This window comes from Abramis brama (assembly GCF_963993115.1).
Source record: "Abramis brama genome assembly, chromosome: 15".
Classification (NCBI taxonomy): Eukaryota; Metazoa; Chordata; class Actinopteri; order Cypriniformes; family Leuciscidae; genus Abramis; species Abramis brama.
In genome coordinates, this window is record NC_139977.1 from 38,707,931 (window position 1) to 38,730,430 (window position 22,500).

General features: G+C 42.9%; 1 protein-coding gene across 2 annotated transcripts in view; it reads left to right on the forward strand.

Moving 5' to 3' along the window:
• Positions 1-22,500, forward strand: part of jmy (junction mediating and regulatory protein, p53 cofactor) — a 31,364-nt gene that overhangs the window by 5,811 nt on the left and 3,053 nt on the right. The window contains exons 2-10 of one of the 2 annotated variants that reach the window (XM_084136247.1): positions 2,236-2,409; positions 7,970-8,120; positions 12,200-12,369; positions 12,579-12,744; positions 12,843-13,039; positions 18,002-18,067; positions 18,676-18,762; positions 19,595-20,114; positions 21,486-22,500. The exon at positions 21,486-22,500 is cut by the window's right edge and continues 3,053 nt beyond it. In XM_084136247.1, coding sequence (XP_083992373.1) covers positions 2,236-2,409; positions 7,970-8,120; positions 12,200-12,369; positions 12,579-12,744; positions 12,843-13,039; positions 18,002-18,067; positions 18,676-18,762; positions 19,595-20,114; positions 21,486-21,784 — 1,830 coding nt within the window. In that variant the 3' untranslated portion in view covers positions 21,785-22,500. The other variant, XM_084136248.1, reaches the window with a different exon arrangement.

Sequence of the window (22,500 nt, forward strand, 5' to 3'; positions counted from 1 at the left end):
ATTGGTCGGATTAGAATGCTGTTTGGTAAGAAGCATGTGTTTGTGATGGCGTCTGCGGTCACAGGGTCAAAGGTCATCTGTGCTGTTTTGACGGGTGGAGAAACACTGCCATATGTGTTTGTGTTATTGAGTGTGTGTGTGTGTGTTGATGGGGCGTTGTTCACACTCCACATATTAATGTGCAAATGTGTTATAAATACTGTTAGCATGAATAACGAGAGCTACACACACACACACACACACACACGGACACACGGACACCACACACACACACGGACACACACACACACACAGACACCACACACACACACAGACACCACGCAGACACACACACACACACACACGGACATGCAGACACCACGCAGACACACACACACACACACACACACGGACATGCAGACACCACACACAGACACACACACACACACACACACACGGACATGCAGACACCACACACAGACACACACACGGACACACAGACACACACACACACACACGGACATGCAGACACCACACACAGACACACACACACACACACGGACATGCAGACACCACACACAGACACACACACACACACACACACACGGACATGCAGACACCACACACAGACACACACACGGACACACAGACACACACACACACACACACACGGACATGCAGACACCACACACAGACACACACACACACACACACACACGGACATGCAGACACCACACACAGACACACACACGGACACACAGACACACACACACACACACACACGGACATGCAGACACCACACACAGACACACACACACACAAACAAATGCGCAGCTCGTTCAGCCTGATGAACATGAAGAAACCATTTCCATGACAGACAGATCACATGACATCATGACATCACTGCTGGCAGCCAATCAGGACGCGTTCTCAGTGACTCGTATCCTGTGCCAAAAACAGGAGACAGGATGTGATGTCACAGATCAAGGGGGTTTCCAGCAGGAACACATTGTTTTGATGACTCTTTCAGAAACTTATTCCTAACTTTTGACCACATAATTATAAACTCAACACACGATTAACTCGAACTCTCACTGATGAGACGAGCGACTCAGTGTTGAAGCTCGTGGTCTGAGTCGTCATGTTTATAATATTAATATTTCTGTGGAATTGATGGGATGTTATGGTTGTGATGACAAAGAATGTGTGTGTGTGTGTGTGTGTGTGTGAGTGAGTGTGTGTTCAGTATGTGTGTGTGTGTGTGTGTGTGTGTGTGTGTGAGTGAGTGAGTGTGTGTTCAGTGTGTGTGTGTGTGTGTGTGTGTGTGTACCTACATGACCGTCACATGTTCGCTCTCAGATGCGTCTCCACGGCGACCGGTTGTGAAGGTAAACAGAGGCTCAGTGTTGTGTATGAATGGATCAGTGTTTGAGCCGCTGGAGAGGCGAGACACGGGTCATTCATCTCAGAACACACACACTACAGCATCAGGCACGAGTGTGTGTGTGATGAGCACAGTGATGAAGAGCGCAGCCGTCATGAAGACGCACTGATGAGACGTCTTCATGAAACACACTTACTCTCACACACACACATACACACTCAATGAAACAGGCGCTCGCTCTGTCAGTTTTGCCAAATTGGAAAGTTATCAAGTCAGTAGAGTTGTATAGAATACAGACTGAATGAAGAGCTTCAGGAGTGAGTGGTGACGGTAACCTTGATAAAAGTTAAACTGCAGTTCATCCACTGGCCACTGGAGGCCGGCTGCAGAAGAGACTCAATCCCATAGACCTCCAATCCGCCTCACTGCACATGTTCGTTTATCTGGGAGTGACGCGCGGCTAAGATGGCGCCGGCCAGCTCCGCCCACTTTGGACTTCAGAAACACTATGGGTGACGTCACGCACACTACGCCCATATTTATATACAGTCTATGCTTCTGACGCTGTGTGTGTGTGTGTGTGATGGGTAGGTTTAGGGGTCGGGTTAGTGTGTGTGTGTGTGTGTGTGTGTGTGTGATGGGTAGGTTTAGGGGTCGGGTTAGTTTGTGTGTGTGTGTGTGTGTGTGTGTGTGTGTGTGTGATGGGTAGGTTTAGGGGTCGGGTTAGTTTGTGTGTGTGTGTGTGTGTGTGATGGGTAGGGTTAGTGTAGGGGGATAGAAAATACAGTTTGTCCGGCATAAAAACCATTATGCCTATGGAATGTCCATAAACCCGTGTGTGTGTCTCTCTCTCTGTGTGTGTGTGTGTGCAGCTGTTGGAGCAGCAGCGTGGCGTGGAGCGGATGGTGGAGCTGCTTCAGTTGTACGGTGAGCAGGACGAGGCGTTCGGCGATCTGGTGGAGGCCACGACTGAGCTCTACCACTATCTCCTGCAGCCCTTCAGAGACATGCGGGAGCTGGCCATGCTGCGCAGACAGCAGATCAAGGTAACGACCCCGTCGTCACGGCGACCGCAGCATCCCAGCACATCACGGCCACGCCCTCGTCGTCACGGCGACCGCAGCATCCCAGCACATCACGGCCACGCCCTCGTCGTCACGGCGACCGCAGCATCCCAGCACATCACGTTCACGCCCTCGTCGTCACGGCGACCGCAGCATCCCAGCACATCACGTTCACGCCCTCGTCGTCACGGCGACCGCAGCATCCCAGCACATCACGGCCACGCCCTCGTCGTCACGGCGACCGCAGCATCCCAGCACATCACGGCCACGCCCTCGTCGTCACGGCGACCGCAGCATCCCAGCACATCACGTTCACGCCCTCGTCGTCACGGCGACCGCAGCATCCCAGCACATCACGTTCACGCCCTCGTCGTCACGGCGACCGCAGCATCCCAGCACATCACGTTCACGCCGTTCACGCCCTCGTCGTCACGGCGACCGCAGCATCCCAGCACATCACGTTCACGCCGTTCACGCCCTCGTCGTCACGGCGACCGCAGCATCCCAGCACATCACGTTCACGCCCTCGTCGTCACGGCGACCGCAGCATCCCAGCACATCACGTTCACGCCCTCGTCGTCACAGCGACCGCAGCATCCCAGCACATCACGTTCACGCCCTCGTCGTCACAGCGACCGCAGCATCCCAGCACATCACGTTCACGCCCTCGTCGTCATGGCGACCGCAGCATCCCAGCACATCATTGCACACTGAGTCCGAAATTTTCGTATGCGTTTTTTCATATTCGTCATTCGGTGGCTCTTATTTTTACGTGCTACGGATGCGAAAAACGCAGAAAATCAAACCCCATCCGAATTCTTTTTATGAGGATGAAAGTTTCGGAGGCGGTGTGTAAACGTGATTGACACAACGTGAGGTCGTATTTATTTTTTAACGTGCGAAAGGTTGAGAGTGGACAGCTGTCGATTCACGAACGCTGAGATAACCAGACGCCACGCAACAGTCAATCAAAGACAACAGCCAATCAGAAGAGCGTGTGGGCGGAGTCTCTTTGCATTAGCAAGCAAATTAATAAGCACAATCAAATTCATATTTTAATGCCATTTTAACATTAAAAGTACATACTTAGTAAATCTTCATTTTTCTTAGCTGGATCAAGATACAATATTTTTTCGGTACCTCAAAACGCCACAATATTATGATGATTTGATTTGATTCAGGAGCCTATTTTACAAAACCAGTTAGAATTTTATTAACTCACAAACAAATGCAAACTAAATACAACATGAGCATTTAATTGAACTCTGAAAAATGCAAATCCTGAGATTAAGATCAAGTAAGATTATTATTATTATTATTATTATTATTATGCTCTAATGATCAATGCATCAATCCATATCCTGATAGTTATGAATGTGAAGTGAACACACCTAACACATCATGTAACCTGCCGTCTAGAAATCCTCTGTGTGTGTGTGTGAAACAGAAACACACACACACACACTGTCATTCTGTTTCATTCCCCCTCATGCCAACATAACCCTGCCTCTCTTGTGTTTAAAAGACATTTAACTTCATTGAACTGATCAGACGAGAACAGAATTGATCTGAATTGAACTGAATAATGACTCTATTGTCTGTAGAACTGCTTTATAGCTGAGATTGAATTCCTCATATTTGATGAAGTTTCATCATTGATTCTGTTCAGAAGATTCGTTCACAGATCTGACTCTGGCTCTTCAGTTCAACTCACTGATTCATGATCAAATCAGAAGATTATCAAATCAAATCAAATCAAATCAAGTATATTTGTATAGCGCTTTTCACAATACAGATTGTATCAAAGCAGCTTCACAGTATTAAAATAAAATAATACAACAAAGTTTGTTTCTAGTGGAATTTATTGATTGATAGAATAAAATTAAATATCCCCAAAATATCCCCAAAATATCCCCAAGTTCACCGTAAATTCACTGATAATCCCCAGATTATCAGTGAACTTACGGTATATTGACTTATTTTTATGATGCTTTTATGCTGTTTTTGTCCACAACAATATTTAAAGGCCTGACTCTCCTCCCAGAAAGCAATAGCCGTCATTTCACAGTCTCGATTAGCCGTAGACCCGATATAGTCCAGCTAATGTAAAACTGCTCTTCTCTGTGTGGAGATATATGGTATTATATTCCGTGGTCAAAGCTGGATCTATATCTATGTTTTATCTTGGTTGAGAACCGCGGATCTACAGAGACTCTTCTGTGCTGAACTCGTCTCACATGTCTGATTCATGTATGGACATGCGATACCCACACTGCACCTCTCTGGTCACCTGACACTCGATCGCCCATAATGCCTCAGTCACTCATTCATCTCCTCATGCATTCATTCATGCGCTTCGGTGGCCATATGTTCGTCTGACTCTAAACACACACCTGATGAAACACACACACACACACACACACACACACACACACCTGTGATCAGCATCTGTCATTCCTGCACGTTACGCTTCATAACTGTCATGTAAATGTGTTTATTATCTGTGGATTACAGTTCAGAGATCTGTGTGAATGTGTGTGTGTTCAATATAAAAATAAAAACATAATTCAGACAAAACGCATGTAAATGTGTGTGCAGTATTTGCATGAGTGTTTGTGTGTGAATGACGAGGGGTTGTATAGTGTCACTGATCTCAGAACACAAACCTGAACTGTCAGTTTGTCAGAAGGTCAACTGTAAAAACGGAGTGAGAGGGTTATTTGCATACAGGTGTTGTGTTTCTGTGTGTGTGTGTGTGTGTGTGTGTTGAAGATCTCTGAAGACTCAACTAGTCAATCTTAATGAAGTCATGCTGAGTCCAACACACACACACACACACACACACACACACACACACACACACACACAGTTTAGTGTTCAGGAATTTACACACTGGAAGCTCCAGTCAGTATTAAAGTGTCCATATTATTCTCCTAATGTAGTTTTGGCGTCTCTTCAACAGGTTTACATCCTCATAATCTGCACTGCAGCGTCAGCTCTTTCTCTCAGTGTCTGAAACGCTTCGTTTGAAGATTCAGTGTCTCTAAGCTCCGCCTCTCTGAGAGCTGCTCTGCTCTGATTGGTCAGACACCGAACGCTCATTATCATATCTGACTCTCAGCTCTTGATCTCAGTGATACGAACAGTAACGATGGCGTGGGTTTACCGTGTCAATCTCAGAAAACAGCGTCTTCTCGACACGAACAACACGAACCAAACTCCTCCAGTCTCAGATACACTACAGTGTTTGAGGGCGGAGCTAAGAGACGCTGTTCAGCCAATCAAGACCAGAGGCGGGCATTATGCAAATTAGTTACAAACCGACGCAGGATCAGCAGAGCTTTAACATTCACAAACAGCTTTACTACTGTGTGTGTCTGTTGTGTGTGTGTGTCTGTTGTGTGTGTGTGTGTGTGTCTGTTGTGTGTGTGTCTGTTGTGTGTGTGTCTGTTGTGTGTGTGTGTCTGTTGTGTGTGTGTGTCTGTTGTGTTAGTGTCTGTTTTGTTTGTGTCTGTTGTGTGTGTGTCTGTTGTGTGTGTGTGTGTGTGTGTGTGTGTCTGTTGTGTGTGTGTGTGTCTGTTGTGTGTGTGTCTGTTGTGTTAGTGTCTGTTGTGTGTGTGTGTCTGTTGTGTTAGTGTCTGTTTGTTTGTGTCTGTTGTGTGTGTGTCTTGTGTATGTGTGTGTGTGTGTGTGTCTGTCTGTTGTGTGTGTGTGTGTGTCTGTTGTGTGTGTGTCTGTCTGTTGTGTGTGTGTGTGTGTGTCTGTTGTGTGTGTGTGTGTGTGTCTGTTCTGTTAGTGTCTGTTGTGTGTGTGTGTGTCTGTTGTGTGTGTGTCTGTTGTGTGTGTGTGTCTGTTGTGTGTGTGTCTGTTGTGTGTGTGTCTGTTGTGTTAGTGTCTGTTTGTTTGTGTCTGTTGTGTGTGTGTCTGTTGTGTGTGTGTGTGTCTGTCTGTTGTGTGTGTGTGTCTGTCTGTTGTGTGTGTGTGTGTGTCTGTTGTGTGTGTGTGTGTGTGTGTCTGTTGTGTGTGTGTGTTGCAGAGGTCAGTCAGTGTTTCGTTAGATGATAATTAGATGATGTTTTGTAGTGTTTTTTTGTGCTGATTTCCAGGGGCATTTTTACCTTTATAAGGGCAATTTGAACATTGAATTTTATTAAATGTATGTAAAATTCTTACATCTGATCAATAAATGTAATTAAGAGTAAAATGTTGTTATCAATCAGTATCAACAGAATCCGTCTTTGCACTGCAGATGTGGCACTTAGATGCATTTACACTGCAGTCACAGTGGCATAAACACTGCCGTAAGACTGTTTTTTAAACTGAGTCGTTCATTCAGAGGCTTAATTCAGACAGCAGCTACAGAAGCTTGTTTCTGCCACGGGATAAAAAAATAACAATTATTAGTGTTACACTTTATTTTAAAGGCTTTATTTTATAAATTTTTATAAATTTTATATCAAAATATAAGTTTTGTAGCTTTTAGTATGAATATAGGTTATATAGGTTATATAGGAATAAAGGTTATAAATAAGCTGGTGTGTTCCAAAACAATGACAAAATTCGCATTTAGGAGATAAAAGCATTCAAAACTCAGTCTCTCACTTCCACTAAAATGGATCAGATTTTTATAGCGTCACCGCGACTTCATCTTCTCATCACATCTCCTGTCCAATCAAATGCTCTCTAGAATGTAAAGCTCCGCCCCCTCTGCTATAAACACCACCTGACCACAGCGAGCGTTCGTTGACGCGGCGATTTGAAACAACTCGCGGACGGATGTACATTATACAAATAAATATAATATCTCCAGGTAACTAGCAGGGCTTTCATTTCATTCGTGTGTCAAATAAGAGTCGTTCTAGCGCTGAGTGCTCGTGTCCGCTGCGATCAGTGGTGCGGATGCAGCTGCGCTCTTGTTTACTTTATTTTATTAAAAAACAACAACAACATATTGTCAAAATTGTGGCTCGCACACAGTCTTCACTCGGACGCGCGCTTCAGTGTATCGCCGTTGCGGAGACTCTCTATTCGTTATTTTTATTCCCAACTGTACGTTTGTTAGGAATGAAATGACTAGAATTTATTCCCACCTCTACTATTGAATTCAGCGCATCATCAGCACTCGGAGTCGCTTCCATGGTGCTGTCAGTCTGTGAGGGAAACTAAACGCTATTGGCTATTTGAAAAGGGGGAGGAGCCATTCAATATGTCCCGCCTTAGCTTCCTGTTACAGTGGAAATGATGTCAGCGCATCAAACAGAGCTGCGCGCTCCAGGGCACTTCAGTGGGACTTTAAGGTGTCATTGTTACAGTGTAATTATATATTTTAGTAGTGAGTAAAGATAATTAACTACATGTACTTACTATAGTGTTAGGGTAGCATTAGGGTTTGGGTAGGTTCTTGGCTACATCACGCAGTGAAAGCGTGCTTGGCCTGTTTATGAGTAGCAAACTCAAAGTCATCGTGCACGTGGTTACAGCAGTGATGAGGATGTTATCTGACGTGTGTGTGTGTGTGTGTGTGTGTGTGTGTGTGTGTCAGATCTCGCTGCAGACGGAGCGTCTGGGCCCTCGGCGTGTGGACTCGTTACGCAGGGAGGATGAGGACTGGCAGAGGAAAGCTCACGCCGCTGTGCTCTCCATACAGGACCTTACCGTCAAATACTTCGAGACCACCGCACGTGCTCAGAAGGGTGAGTCACATGACCACCGGCGAGTCACATGACCACCGGCGAGTTCAAACTACAATCTGGCCTCTAGTTCATAAATGCCAGAGGAGAACTGGCCCCCGACTGAGCCTGGGTTGTCCCAAGGTTTTTTTTCTCCATTAGGTCACTTGATGGAGTTTTCGGTTCCTTGCCACTGTTGCCTTTGGCTTGCTCAGTTGGGGATATTTTGGGGATATTAATTTAATTTTATCAATCAATAAATTTACACTAGAAACAACCTTGTGTTATTTTGGTTTAATGCTGTGAAGCTGCTTTGATGCAATCTGTATTGTGAAAAGCGCTATATAAATACACTTGACTTGACTTGACTTGACCACCGGCGAGTCACATGACCACCACCTCGTCGCATGACCACCACCTCGTCACATGACCACCACCTCGTCACATGACCACCGGCGAGTCACATGACCACCACCTCGTCACATGACCACCGGCGAGTCACATGACCACCACCTCGTCACATGACCACCACCTCGTCACATGACCACCACCTCGTCACATGACCACCGGCGAGTCACATGACCACCGGCGAGTCACATGTCTACAGATGCAAAAAACGCAGAAAATCAAAACCGATCCGAATTTGTTGTTTCGGAGGCAGTGCGTAAACGTGATTGACACAACATGAGGTCGTATTTATTTTTTAACGTGCAAAAATTTCGGACTCAGTGTGCAAGAATCAGTATGATTTGAAAATGATTAAAATAAGACAAAACAGCTAAAACTCAATGTAAGCTGAAGTCGTATTTCTTAATTTAATGTTACATTTTATGTTGTTAAAGGCAGGGTAGGTAGGATTTTATAAAAACAAAAAATGCAAATTTGTTTAAACTTTCTATATATATCAATACATAATTAAAATGTAAGTACTCTGAAAAAAAGAGTATAAAAATCAAGTGACTCTAGACCGTTTAATCTGCATTAAACACAGCTCATTATTTCCATTCGGGACGAAACAAAGGATTGGCTTAGGCGACTGTCACTCTCTCGCAACCATGGCAACCACCCTTTTGCCACGGGATCTGCCCACTTGCGCGCGCACGTTTGATTTGAGGAATTCAAGAGGCATGGAACCTGGGAATAGCAAAACAATGGCAGAGAAAGAGCAATCAAAATTCACATTACCGGCATGCAGTTAGTGAAGGCAAAAAAAGAAGACAGTACAAGAAAAGGTAATGAACAAAAAGTCTTTGGATAAACAAAGAAATAAAACGCCTGTCAATATCGTCGTGGCTTTCCAGCGACCACCCCGTCCTCGGCCTCTACTTCCTCGGACCCTAGTTGCACGCCACGGCCTCTTGCACGACCTCCTGCTTCGCCCTAAAATTATTTTTATTTTACAAAAGGGCATTTTACAAACCTACGTTTTGCGCATGTGCTCCTGCACGCACTTTTCCAGTCACAACACAGCAATCAAAGGAGGACGCGCTGAAAACTGTAATGCTGTTCTCTTTCTTCATAACTCGTACTGAGAAGGTTTGAGTTGCAAAGGAATTTGTGACTGTTTCACCTGTTCAACCACATCAAAGTTTCGTAATTAGTAAGTCCGTGCTTTTTCTCTTTTTGTTCTTATGTGCTGAAGGGCCGCTGTGCCTTGGTGAAACGGTGTTTGTACGTGAAGAGCTCTTTTCCAAAACGCCATAAACCTAAAAAGCTGCCTCAAAGATCCAGCAAAAGTAATGATTATGAATATGTAAAATATTGCAATAAGACATTTTAATTGTTTATTAATTTCTGTGTCGGCTGCAAAGATGAAGTTGACGATAGACTCGCGATCTTCGCAGTAGGCTAGTGAACGCACCAGAGAAATGCACATTTATTAGGCTACATAGTTTTATTTTGTTTTGGATGGTTTTGTTTAGAACCAGCTTAATGTAAATATATTTCACATTTTTTAGGCCTGTGAGGCGAGGCTACTGTTCGGTTCATGATGATATAATCTCCAGTTCAAGCACCTTGTGTTGTGATTGATAGCCTATATTTATTTTTATGTAGGCTATGTAATCCAGAAAATTGGTTAATGAAAAAAATATTAAAATTAAGATACAATTAATACAAAACGAAATTCGTTTTAAAGAAAGGCTTTGTGCTTTCTGTTTTGAGGTCTCTGTGAAAGTTTGAAAGTCTTAAGTGCCGCTTTTCAGAGCGCTCTCGCGTCCATAATGGAGAACTGTCACGTAATATTGTTTTTTCCTCATAAATGCAAACACGAAAAATAAAAGACAAAAGACGTTTTTAAAAAGACAAACCATACATTTTTGAAAAAAAAAATTATGGATTTATAGCGTTTTGGGGAAAAATGGATGGATTTATACCATTTTGAAAATGTTTTTATTTTTATTTTGAATTGATCATCAACAATATTGTTGTTTGATTTAATAATCACTGTTGCAAGAAGTGCCTAGTTAAGTTTTTTTTTTTTTTTTTTGTAAGTGGAAAAAGTAGGGGCTGCCAAAGATTCTGTTTAGTTAGCTCCTTTTTTGTTTTTTTTCTATAGCCTACAATAATATAGGTCAAATGCAGCAAGTCAAAAGACCAACTGGACCTTCTTTGCCAGTTTGCACACATTTCTTTGAAGGGTGGCAAAAATATCGCCTGAATATCGATATCTAGATATTGGAAAAAAATATCGAGATATTCATTTTTGTCAATATCTCCCACCCCTACATGCAGAACACCATACTGTATATGTTATGAATCTTACACGAAATTCATCTTCATCACAATGTAACTGATGGTAATGTAAAAAAGTGTATCAATGCAACCTGTTTTTATAGCTTATATAACTAGCTCGTTAGCGAATCAAAAAATATATATTTTAAATTTAAACTTTACCAATATCAATATGTTAGGTTGATAGTGAGTACTAAAATACATCTTATTTGTTTATATTCATAAGCAATTAGCATTATATTTTTTTATTACATGTGATTCTGACATGATGTCACTACATGCACTGTGCTCCTTCCTCTCCACTCGTCTTATAATGCGTGTTCAGCTCAGCGGTCAGAGTCGCGCGTTCATGTGTTTTGGGGGCGTGGCTTTGTAAGGAGCCCAGAAGGGAGGGGGTGGAGTGAATGGAAATAATGAGCTGTCTTTAAAACAGTCGTGAGAGGTCTACAGACACTCGATTTTTATACTTTCTTTTTCAGAGTACTTACATTTTAATTATGTATTGATGTATAAATAAAGTTTAAACAAATTTGGAAAATAAGGTTTTTAGACAAATCCTACCTACCCTACCTTTAAGATCTAAAATATCTTTTTTTTGTGAAACCTTGTTTTCGCCACGAATTAAAACATTTTTTTTATCTCAAAATTCTAGATTTTTTTTTCTCACGATGTCCTTTTTTATTTTTATTTTGCAGCATAAACAAGCTTCTATATTTTAAAGTTATGATAAGTCATGTAAATTTATTGGTAATAAAAAGTTAACAATGAAGAAAATTCAGTTTTTGGAATTATGTAATTATGTTACGACATTGCCACTCCTAGTTTCAGTAAATGAGCCGCTGTCGTTATAGAGGAAGGATCTGAGATGTTCTGTTCTCTAGAGATCGACCGATTCATAAGTTTTGCCGCTAGATTGGTACCGATGGTTGTGTATCCGAGTCCACAGTAGGAGATGGCAGAGACTGCTGGCGTAACACAGAGCGAGAGCGGCCTCTAGAGGCACTGACCCTCGTGTGTTTAACACGTGAAACTGCACGGAGATCACCAGCTGCGATGCGCAGTTAAAACACCGACAGCGAGACGGGATGAAGACAGAACACTAAAGTCAAACCTAGTGATCGCTATCGGTAAAATCCACTATCTGTCGACCTCCCTCTCTCTCTCACACACACACACACACACACTCTCTCTCTCTCTCTCTCTCTCTCTCTCTCTCACACACACACACACACACACACACACACACACACTCACTTTATTGGCATGGTGAAATAAATCTTTACATTGCCAAAGCATTCATTACACTATACAATAAAAATAAAAATTCTCTCTCTCTCTCTCTCTCACACACACTCTCTCTCTCTCTGCAGTGATGTTCGAGCGCATGCGGGCCGACCAGAGGAAGTTCGGGAAGGCAGCGTGGGCAGCGGCTGTGGAGCGCATGGAGAAACTACAGTACGCCGTCTCTAAAGAAACTCTGCAGCTGATGAGAGCCAAAGAGATCTGCCTAGAGCAGAGGAAACACGGCCTGAGAGAGGAGGTACACACACACACACACTCGCTCACTGCTCTCTCAGATGCAGGGTCTCACACACACACTCACACGGGCTTCTCTCTCAGATGCAGGGTCTCACACACACACTCACACGGGCTTCTCTCTCAGATGCAGGGTCTCACACACACACTCACACGGTCTTCTCTCTCAGATGCAGGGTCTCACACACACACTCACACGGTCTTCTCTCTCAGATGCAGGGTCTTCAGGACGGTGAGGATGCGATGGTGCGTTTGGATCATCTTGAGACGCTTTATTACGAGCTTCAGCTGCAGCTCTACGAGATCCAGTTCGAGATCCTGAAGTACGAGGAGCTGCTGCTGACGGCACAACTGCAGAGTCTGCGCAGACAGATGAGCGGTGAGTGTGTGTGTGTGTGTGTGAGAGTGTGTGTGTGTGTGTGTGTCCTCACGCTGCGGCCACTCACCCTTCATGCTTGTGTGTGTGTGTGTGTGCAGAGAGGCAGGAGGAGGTGGTCTACTACGACACGTACGAGAGCCCTGACGCCATGAAGGCCACCGATGACCCCACGACCCCTGTGACCCCTCTGACCTCTGCGAGGGAGGACGAGGCCAGGCTTCAGCAGAGGTCGAGGCAGCTGGAGGCTCGCAGGGGTCGCATCACCGCCAAGAAGGCCTACCTCAAACACAAGAAGGTAACACTCAAACACAAGAAGGCCTACCTCAAACACAAGAATGTAACACTCAAACACAAGAAGGCCTACCTCAAACACAAGAAGGTAACACTCAAACACAAGAAGGTAACACTCAAACACAAGAAGGTAACACTCAAACACAAGAGGGTAACACTCAAACACAAGAAGGTAACACTCAAACACAAGAAGGTAACACTCAGACACAAGAAGGCCTACCTCAAACACAAGAAGGTAACACTCAAACACAAGAAGGTAACACTCAAACACAAGAAGGCCTACCTCAAACACAAGAATGTAACACTCAAACACAAGAAGGTAACACTCAAACACAAGAAGGTAACACTCAAACACAAGAAGGTAACACTCAAACACAAGAATGTAACACTCAAACACAAGAAGGCCTACCTCGAACACAAGAGGGTAACACTCAACACAAGAAGGCCTACCTCAAACACAAGAAGGTAACACTCAAACACAAGAAGGCCTACCTCAAACACAAGAGGGTAACACTCAACACAAGAAGGCCTACCTCAAACACAAGAAGGTAACACTCAAACACAAGAAGGTAACACTCAAACACAAGAAGGCCTACCTCAAACACAAGAATGTAACACTCAAACACAAGAAGGTAACACTCAAACACAAGAAGGTAACACTCAAACACAAGAGGGTAACACTCAAACACAAGAATGTAACACTCAAACACAAGAAGGCCTACCTCGAACACAAGAGGGTAACACTCAACACAAGAAGGTAACACTCAGACACAAGAATGTAACACTCAGACACAAGAAGGCCTATCTCAAACACAAGAGGGTAACACTCAAACACAAGAATGTAACACTCAGACACAAGAAGGCCTACCTCAAACACAAGAGGGTAACACTCAACACAAGAATGTAACACTCAGACACAAGAATGTAACACTCAGACACAAGAAGGCCTATCTCAAACACAAGAGGGTAACACTCAAACACAAGAATGTAACACTCAGACACAAGAAGGCCTATCTCAAACACAAGAGGGTAACACTCAAACACAAGAATGTAACACTCAGACACAAGAAGGCCTACCTCAAACACAAGAGGGTAACACTCAACACAAGAATGTAACACTCAGACACAAGAGGGTAACACTCAAACACAAGAATGTAACACTCAGACACAAGAGGGTAACACTCAAACACAAGAATGTAACACTCAGACACAAGAAGGCCTACCTCAAACACAAGAGGGTAACACTCAACACAAGAATGTAACACTCAGACACAAGAGGGTAACACTCAACACAAGAATGTAACACTCAGACACAAGAGGGTAACACTCAAACACAAGAATGTAACACTCAGACACAAGAAGGCCTACCTCAAACACAAGAGGGTAACACTCAACACAAGAATGTAACACTCAGACACAAGAGGGTAACACTCAACACAAGAATGTAACACTCAGACACAAGAGGGTAACACTCAAACACAAGAATGTAACACTCAGACACAAGAAGGCCTACCTCAAACACAAGAATGTAACACTCAAACACAAGAAGGTAACACTCAAACACAAGAATGTAACACTCAGACACAAGAAGGTAACACTCAAACACAAGAAGGTAACACTCAAACACAAGAATGTAACACTCAAACACAAGAAGGTAACACTCAAACACAAGAAGGCCTACCTCAAACACAAGAAGGCCTACCTCAAACACAAGAAGGTAACACTCAAACACAAGAAGGTAACACTCAAACACAAGAAGGTAACACTCAAACACAAGAATGTAACACTCAGACACAAGAGGGTAACACTCAAACACAAGAAGGTAACACTCAAACACAAGAAGGTAACACTCAAACACAAGAAGGTAACACTCAAACACAAGAATGTAACACTCAAACACAAGAAGGCCTACCTCGAACACAAGAAGGCCTACCTCAAACACAAGAATGTAACACTCAAACACAAGAAGGTAACACTCAAACACAAGAAGGTAACACTCAAACACAAGAATGTAACACTCAGACACAAGAGGGTAACACTCAAACACAAGAAGGTAACACTCAAACACAAGAAGGCCTACCTCAAACACAAGAAGGTAACACTCAAACACAAGAAGGTAACACTCAAACACAAGAATGTAACACTCAAACACAAGAAGGCCTACCTCGAACACAAGAGGGTAACACTCAGACACAAGAAGGCCTACCTCAAACACAAGAAGGTAACACTCAAACACAAGAAGGTAACACTCAAACACAAGAAGGCCTACCTCAAACACAAGAATGTAACACTCAAACACAAGAAGGTAACACTCAAACACAAGAAGGTAACACTCAAACACAAGAAGGTAACACTCAAACACAAGAATGTAACACTCAGACACAAGAAGGTAACACTCAAACACAAGAAGGCCTACCTCAAACACAAGAAGGTAACACTCAAACACAAGAAGGCCTACCTCAAACACAAGAATGTAACACTCAAACACAAGAAGGTAACACTCAAACACAAGAATGTAACACTCAGACACAAGAAGGTAACACTCAAACACAAGAAGGTAACACTCAAACACAAGAATGTAACACTCAAACACAAGAAGGTAACACTCAAACACAAGAAGGTAACACTCAAACACAAGAAGGCCTACCTCAAACACAAGAAGGCCTACCTCAAACACAAGAATGTAACACTCAAACACAAGAAGGTAACACTCAAACACAAGAAGGTAACACTCAAACACAAGAATGTAACACTCAGACACAAGAGGGTAACACTCAAACACAAGAAGGTAACACTCAAACACAAGAAGGCCTACCTCAAACACAAGAGGGTAACACTCAACACAAGAAGGCCTACCTCAAACACAAGAAGGTAACACTCAAACACAAGAAGGTAACACTCAAACACAAGAAGGCCTACCTCAAACACAAGAATGTAACACTCAAACACAAGAAGGTAACACTCAAACACAAGAAGGTAACACTCAAACACAAGAAGGTAACACTCAAACACAAGAATGTAACACTCAAACACAAGAAGGCCTACCTCGAACACAAGAGGGTAACACTCAACACAAGAAGGCCTACCTCAAACACAAGAAGGTAACACTCAAACACAAGAAGGCCTACCTCAAACACAAGAGGGTAACACTCAACACAAGAAGGCCTACCTCAAACACAAGAAGGTAACACTCAAACACAAGAAGGTAACACTCAAACACAAGAAGGCCTACCTCAAACACAAGAATGTAACACTCAAACACAAGAAGGTAACACTCAAACACAAGAAGGTAACACTCAAACACAAGAGGGTAACACTCAAACACAAGAATGTAACACTCAAACACAAGAAGGCCTACCTCGAACACAAGAGGGTAACACTCAACACAAGAAGGTAACACTCAGACACAAGAATGTAACACTCAGACACAAGAAGGCCTATCTCAAACACAAGAGGGTAACACTCAAACACAAGAATGTAACACTCAGACACAAGAAGGCCTACCTCAAACACAAGAGGGTAACACTCAACACAAGAATGTAACACTCAGACACAAGAATGTAACACTCAGACACAAGAAGGCCTATCTCAAACACAAGAGGGTAACACTCAAACACAAGAATGTAACACTCAGACACAAGAAGGCCTATCTCAAACACAAGAGGGTAACACTCAAACACAAGAATGTAACACTCAGACACAAGAAGGCCTACCTCAAACACAAGAGGGTAACACTCAACACAAGAATGTAACACTCAGACACAAGAGGGTAACACTCAAACACAAGAATGTAACACTCAGACACAAGAGGGTAACACTCAAACACAAGAATGTAACACTCAGACACAAGAAGGCCTACCTCAAACACAAGAGGGTAACACTCAACACAAGAATGTAACACTCAGACACAAGAGGGTAACACTCAACACAAGAATGTAACACTCAGACACAAGAGGGTAACACTCAAACACAAGAATGTAACACTCAGACACAAGAAGGCCTACCTCAAACACAAGAGGGTAACACTCAACACAAGAATGTAACACTCAGACACAAGAGGGTAACACTCAACACAAGAATGTAACACTCAGACACAAGAGGGTAACACTCAAACACAAGAATGTAACACTCAGACACAAGAAGGCCTACCTCAAACACAAGAGGGTAACACTCAAACACAAGAATGTAACACTCAGACACAAGAAGGCCTATCTCAAACACAAGAGGGTAACACTCAACACAAGAATGTAACACTCAGACACAAGAAGGTAACACTCAAACACAAGAAGGCCTATCTCAAACACAAGAGGGTAACACTCAAACACAAGAATGTAACACTCAAACACAAGAATGTAACACTCAGACACAAGAAGGTAACACTCAAACACAAGAAGGTAACACTCAAACACAAGAAGGCCTACCTCGAACACAAGAGGGTAACACTCAACACAAGAAGGTAACACTCAAACACAAGAAGGCCTACCTCAAACACAAGAGGGTAACACTCAACACAAGAAGGTAACACTCAAACACAAGAAGGCCTACCTCGAACACAAGAGGGTAACACTCAACACAAGAATGTAACACTCAGACACAAGAATGTAACACTCAGACACAAGAAGGTAACACTCAAACACAAGAAGGCCTATCTCAAACACAAGAGGGTAACACTCAACACAAGATGTAACACTCAGACACAAGAAGGTAACACTCAAACAAAGAAGGCCTATCTCAAACACAAGAGGGTAACACTCAAACACAAGAATGTAACACTCAGACACAAGAAGGTAACACTCAAACACAAGAATGTAACACTCAAACACAAGAAGGTAACACTCAAACACAAGAAGGTAACAGAGCGAGACTCTGGATAGTGTGTGAGATTACGTGTGTGTGAGATTGCGTGAGTGTGTGTGTAACACTCAGAGCTGATCGATTACACTGATCCGTGACGCTCTGTTCTCAGGAGATCTGCATCTTCAATCACATGCAGAAGCGGCAGGGCGGCGTTTCCCAGAGTGCTTCGCTGCAGGTGCGAGTCCAACATCACAGTCCTCATCATCAGGGGGTGTCCATGCAATCATGACATAATATACATAATAAGTTAATAAAACATGCTTGAAATAAAAATAAAATGAAAAATTTAATTGATCAAAAGTTCATAGACAAACAGTATATATTTGAAAAGAGAAAGAAGTTTTGGAACAAAAGTGCAGATTTCACTGATGAAAAGGAGATTCGGTCTGTTTATCATGCGAATAAAATTATATAGTTTGAAAACTTTCAGAGTAATAACTGATGTTTTGTTTGAAAAATAATGTGTAGTTTTCAATAAATTTAGACTGTTTTATGGGTTCGGGTGGAAGCTCATATATCTCAATAAGATTTCAATAAGATTTCTCATAAATATTGATAAAAATATATGTTTTCTTATTTAATAAATAGAGGTTAAAATGAGTGACAAACAAATGATAACATGCTAAACCTTTGTGCATTCACTCATTACTGATCAGATACAATATGCTTTTTTATAAGCTTATGTTCCACTGGGTCTAGGAATGTAAAGGTGTGTTTAATGCATTAGGAGGGTTAGATTAGGATGGTTATGGCGATGGTGAATCAGCTGATGTGTGTCCGCAGGAGGAAGAGGAGGAAGAGGAGCAGCGGCTCTCCAGAGTCAGTCAGGAGAGACAGAAGACACTGGACCGACTGCGCAGCTTCAAACAGGTCAGACAACATCATGATCACAGATCAGTCTCAGTCAGCGAGTCTTCAGCTGTTCATGGAGTCTCGTTCTGATGACTGTTATTAGTTAACCCTGAAGACTTAAAATATTTAACCCTCATCCTTCCCTCGTGTTGTGTGACACATCTTTCCCTCGCGGGTCAAAATGACCCAAAGCCCTAAAATAATACTTTTTTTTTTTTTTTTTTGTCCAGAAAGCTTATTTTATTTCACTTTGATAATATTTTGCAATGCAATTTGTTTGGGAGATTTTTTATTTTATTTTTTAGTTTATTTACCTTTAAATTACTAGATTTGATCAATAAATAATAAATAAATATTACACATTCCTCACTTTCTCTCTACTTAAATTCAAAATAACTCACAATTTCATGCGTAACCCTTTTAATTCAGCTCTAAATATCTTAACATTGGGAGTCTCCCGACCTCTTGTGTGAAAAATAATAATTATCATGATATTTCATGACTCTAGATGGCCTTATATCTCTATATGGAGTAAATGAGCTGTTCCGCTGGGTCCTAAAGTCAGTTCATTCAGTGTGCATTCAGATACACATGTAGACATTTATACATTTTTGGTAAAGTTTTAGCATTTTTAGTTTGAACTTTGGGCATTTTTAGGTTTTTCTATGTGTACTGAAGCATTCCTTGCATTCCTAAGAGGCTCAAACTGACCCGAGGGAAGGATGAGAAAATAATTTGGGCAATTGAAATGATGCTAAAATAAAATATAAATATTAGGTGGGTAACTTAAACTCATCAATGAGTTCTGATTGGTCCATGAGATTCTGATGCTGTGATTGGTCTCCTGCAGCGTTACCCGGGTCAGGTGACTCTGAAGTCCACGCGTGTGCGCCTGGCTAACTCCAGGAAGAAGGCGGGAGCGAGCGCTAGGCCAGAGACGCAGGCCGCTAGCGTTCAGACGGACGACGCTCCGGCTCCGTTACAACATTTGTCTGGAGCGCCGGAGCTCCTCAGACCCGACAGCTTCCTGTCTCTGCCCCCGATGGGTGGAGCTATCGCCGAGGCCCCGCCTCCTGTGCACGCATCACTTCCTCCCGCCCGAGAGCTGTTGCTGCTGGACTCCTCCACCTCGCCCATCTCCCCTCCTCCCCCTCCCCCTCCACCTCCTCCTCCTCCTCCTCCTCCTCCTCCCTCTCTGGAGGAGACGCCCAGCGCCGGTCCGGCTCAGACCCGGAGCCCCGTACGCCAGCCGGAAGCGGACAGTCCTCTCGGGCCGTTCACCGCGCGCTTCTTCGACAGCAGTCAGCTCCTGAACGCCAGGAAGAAGCTGAGGAAGACCTCGTCACTGGAGTCCAACCAGTGGAGGAGAGGTGAGGTCACTTCCTGCCACATTCCTCACTCATTCACGCATCATCAAGCTACACCTTTGCTATTGTTTTGAATAATCGACCTCTAGTGGCCAATCTTACATACTGTGCCTTTAAATCTTCAAGCTCAAGAAGTGGAGGAGTGGTGAGGTCACTTCCTGTCACATGGGTTAAACACAGGCGAATATATATAATGGAGCACGCATCACATTAAACATTGGTCATGTGATGCGTCACGTGACCTGCGAGATCAGCCGAAGGCGGACGTTAAACGTAACTTTAATCAGAAAACAAATATAAATGACAAAATGAAAGGAGCGGCAGCAGATATAAGCATAATAAAAACGAAACAGGCTCTCATGCCCTGAGTCACGATAAAACTTCACGTTTGCTCATCCATAAACATGATTTGCATCGGCTGTGGAGGTGTAGACGACAACTCCCATGATTCCACACTCACCATTCCACAGCCACACCTTTGCTATTGTTTTGAATAAGCGACCTCTAGTGGCCAAACTTACATACTGTGCCTTTAAATCTTCAAGCTCAAGAAGATGCACAAGAGACTTGTTGGACTGAACTGACTCCTCTCACACATTCAGCGTTTGAATGGAAACACACACACAGTTATCATCAACATGCCCGAATCACTGTAAAACAACAGGGAGAGATGTGATGCGTGTCAGTATACTGGATTCGTGCAGTAAGTCTTCCGCTTTGATACGAATCAGTGTGTTTAATTCATACAGTGAAGATTTTTGCAAAAAAAAATATTATTAAAAAAAGTTGCGATTATGAGATAAAAAGTTGCAATTGTGAGAAAAAGTATATAATTATGAGACAAAAGTCCAAATTGTGAGAAAAATTATATAATTATGAGACAAAAGTCCAAATTGTGAGAAAAAAGTCAAAATGTGAGCTGATGAAAGCTTTATTTATAAGCGTTGAATAAGAGATTTATAAGTGTTTTGTTGTAGGCTGGTCATGTTGTGTGTAAGAGCACATGATCTGAAGTGTTTTCCTCACCGTAGCGGCGTGTGGTCGTGTCCTCAGCGAGCTCCCCGATGGACGAGGTTCTGGCATTCGTGAGATAAATAACACAGTTGCAAGAAAGAAGTCAATTTGAGATAAAAAGTCACAAATGCAAAACACTAATTAAAAAATTGTGAGAAAAAAGATATAATTATGAGACAAAAGTCCAAATTGTGAGAAAAAAGTCAATTTTTTTTGAAAAAAGTTGCAATTGTGAGAAAAATGATATAATTTCGAGAAAAAAGTCCAAATATGAGCTGAATAAGCGTTATTTATAAGCGTTGAATAAGAGCTGGTCATTCTGTGTTTTCCTCACCGTAACGCTGTTGCTGTCGTCCTCAGCGAGCTCCCCGATGGACGAGGTTCTGGCGAGTCTGAAGCGCGGGAGTTTTCACCTTCGTAAAGCCGAGCTGAGGGTTCTGGCGCCGGACCCGGACGAGGACGACGAGAACAACATCTTGGCTCAGATCCGGAAGGGCGTTCAGCTGCGTAAGGTGCGGCGACACGAGCGCGGGTCAGGCCTGGACTCCAGCGACCCGCTGACCCGCTCCATCCACGAGGCCCTGAGGCGCATCAAAGAGGCCTCGCCCGAGTCCGAGTCCGAGGACGAGACCACACCCGGCGCCGACTGGGACAACTGAAGCCTTCAGCACTCGATGCTCACTCTTCATCTGTGTGTGTGTGTGTGTGTGTGTGTGTGACAGCAGGAGCAGAAACCGGCGACACTAGCGGACCAAAGTTTGGACCAATTATGATGTTTTAATGTTTCTGAAAGAGTCTCCAAGGCTGCATTTGTTGATCAAAAATACCGTAAAACAGTGAAATATTATTACAGTGTAAATCAGCTGTTTTCTATGTGAATATACAGTAAAGTGTAATTTATTCCTGTGATCAAAGCTGATGTTCAGCATCATTACTCCAGTCTTCAGTGTCACATGATCCTTCACAAATCACTCTAATATGAGGATTTGATGATCAATTATGATTATTAATGTTTGTGCTGCTTCATATTTTCATGATACGCCACTGTTCAAAAGTTTGGGGTTTGTTTTAAATAAATTAATACTTTTATATTAATCAAGAATGCATTAAATTGATCAAAAGTGACAGTAAAGACATTTATAATGTTACAAAAGATTCTGTTTCAAATAAATGCTGTTCTTTTGAATTTTATATTCATCAAAAAACCCTAAAAAAATTAAAAGTAGCACCGTTTCCACAAACATACAAAGTGTTTTCAACACTTATAATAATCATAATTGATCATCAAATCCTCATATTAGAGTGATTTCTGAAGGATCATGTGACACTGAAGACTGGAGTAATGATGCTGAACATTCAGCTTTGATCACAGGAA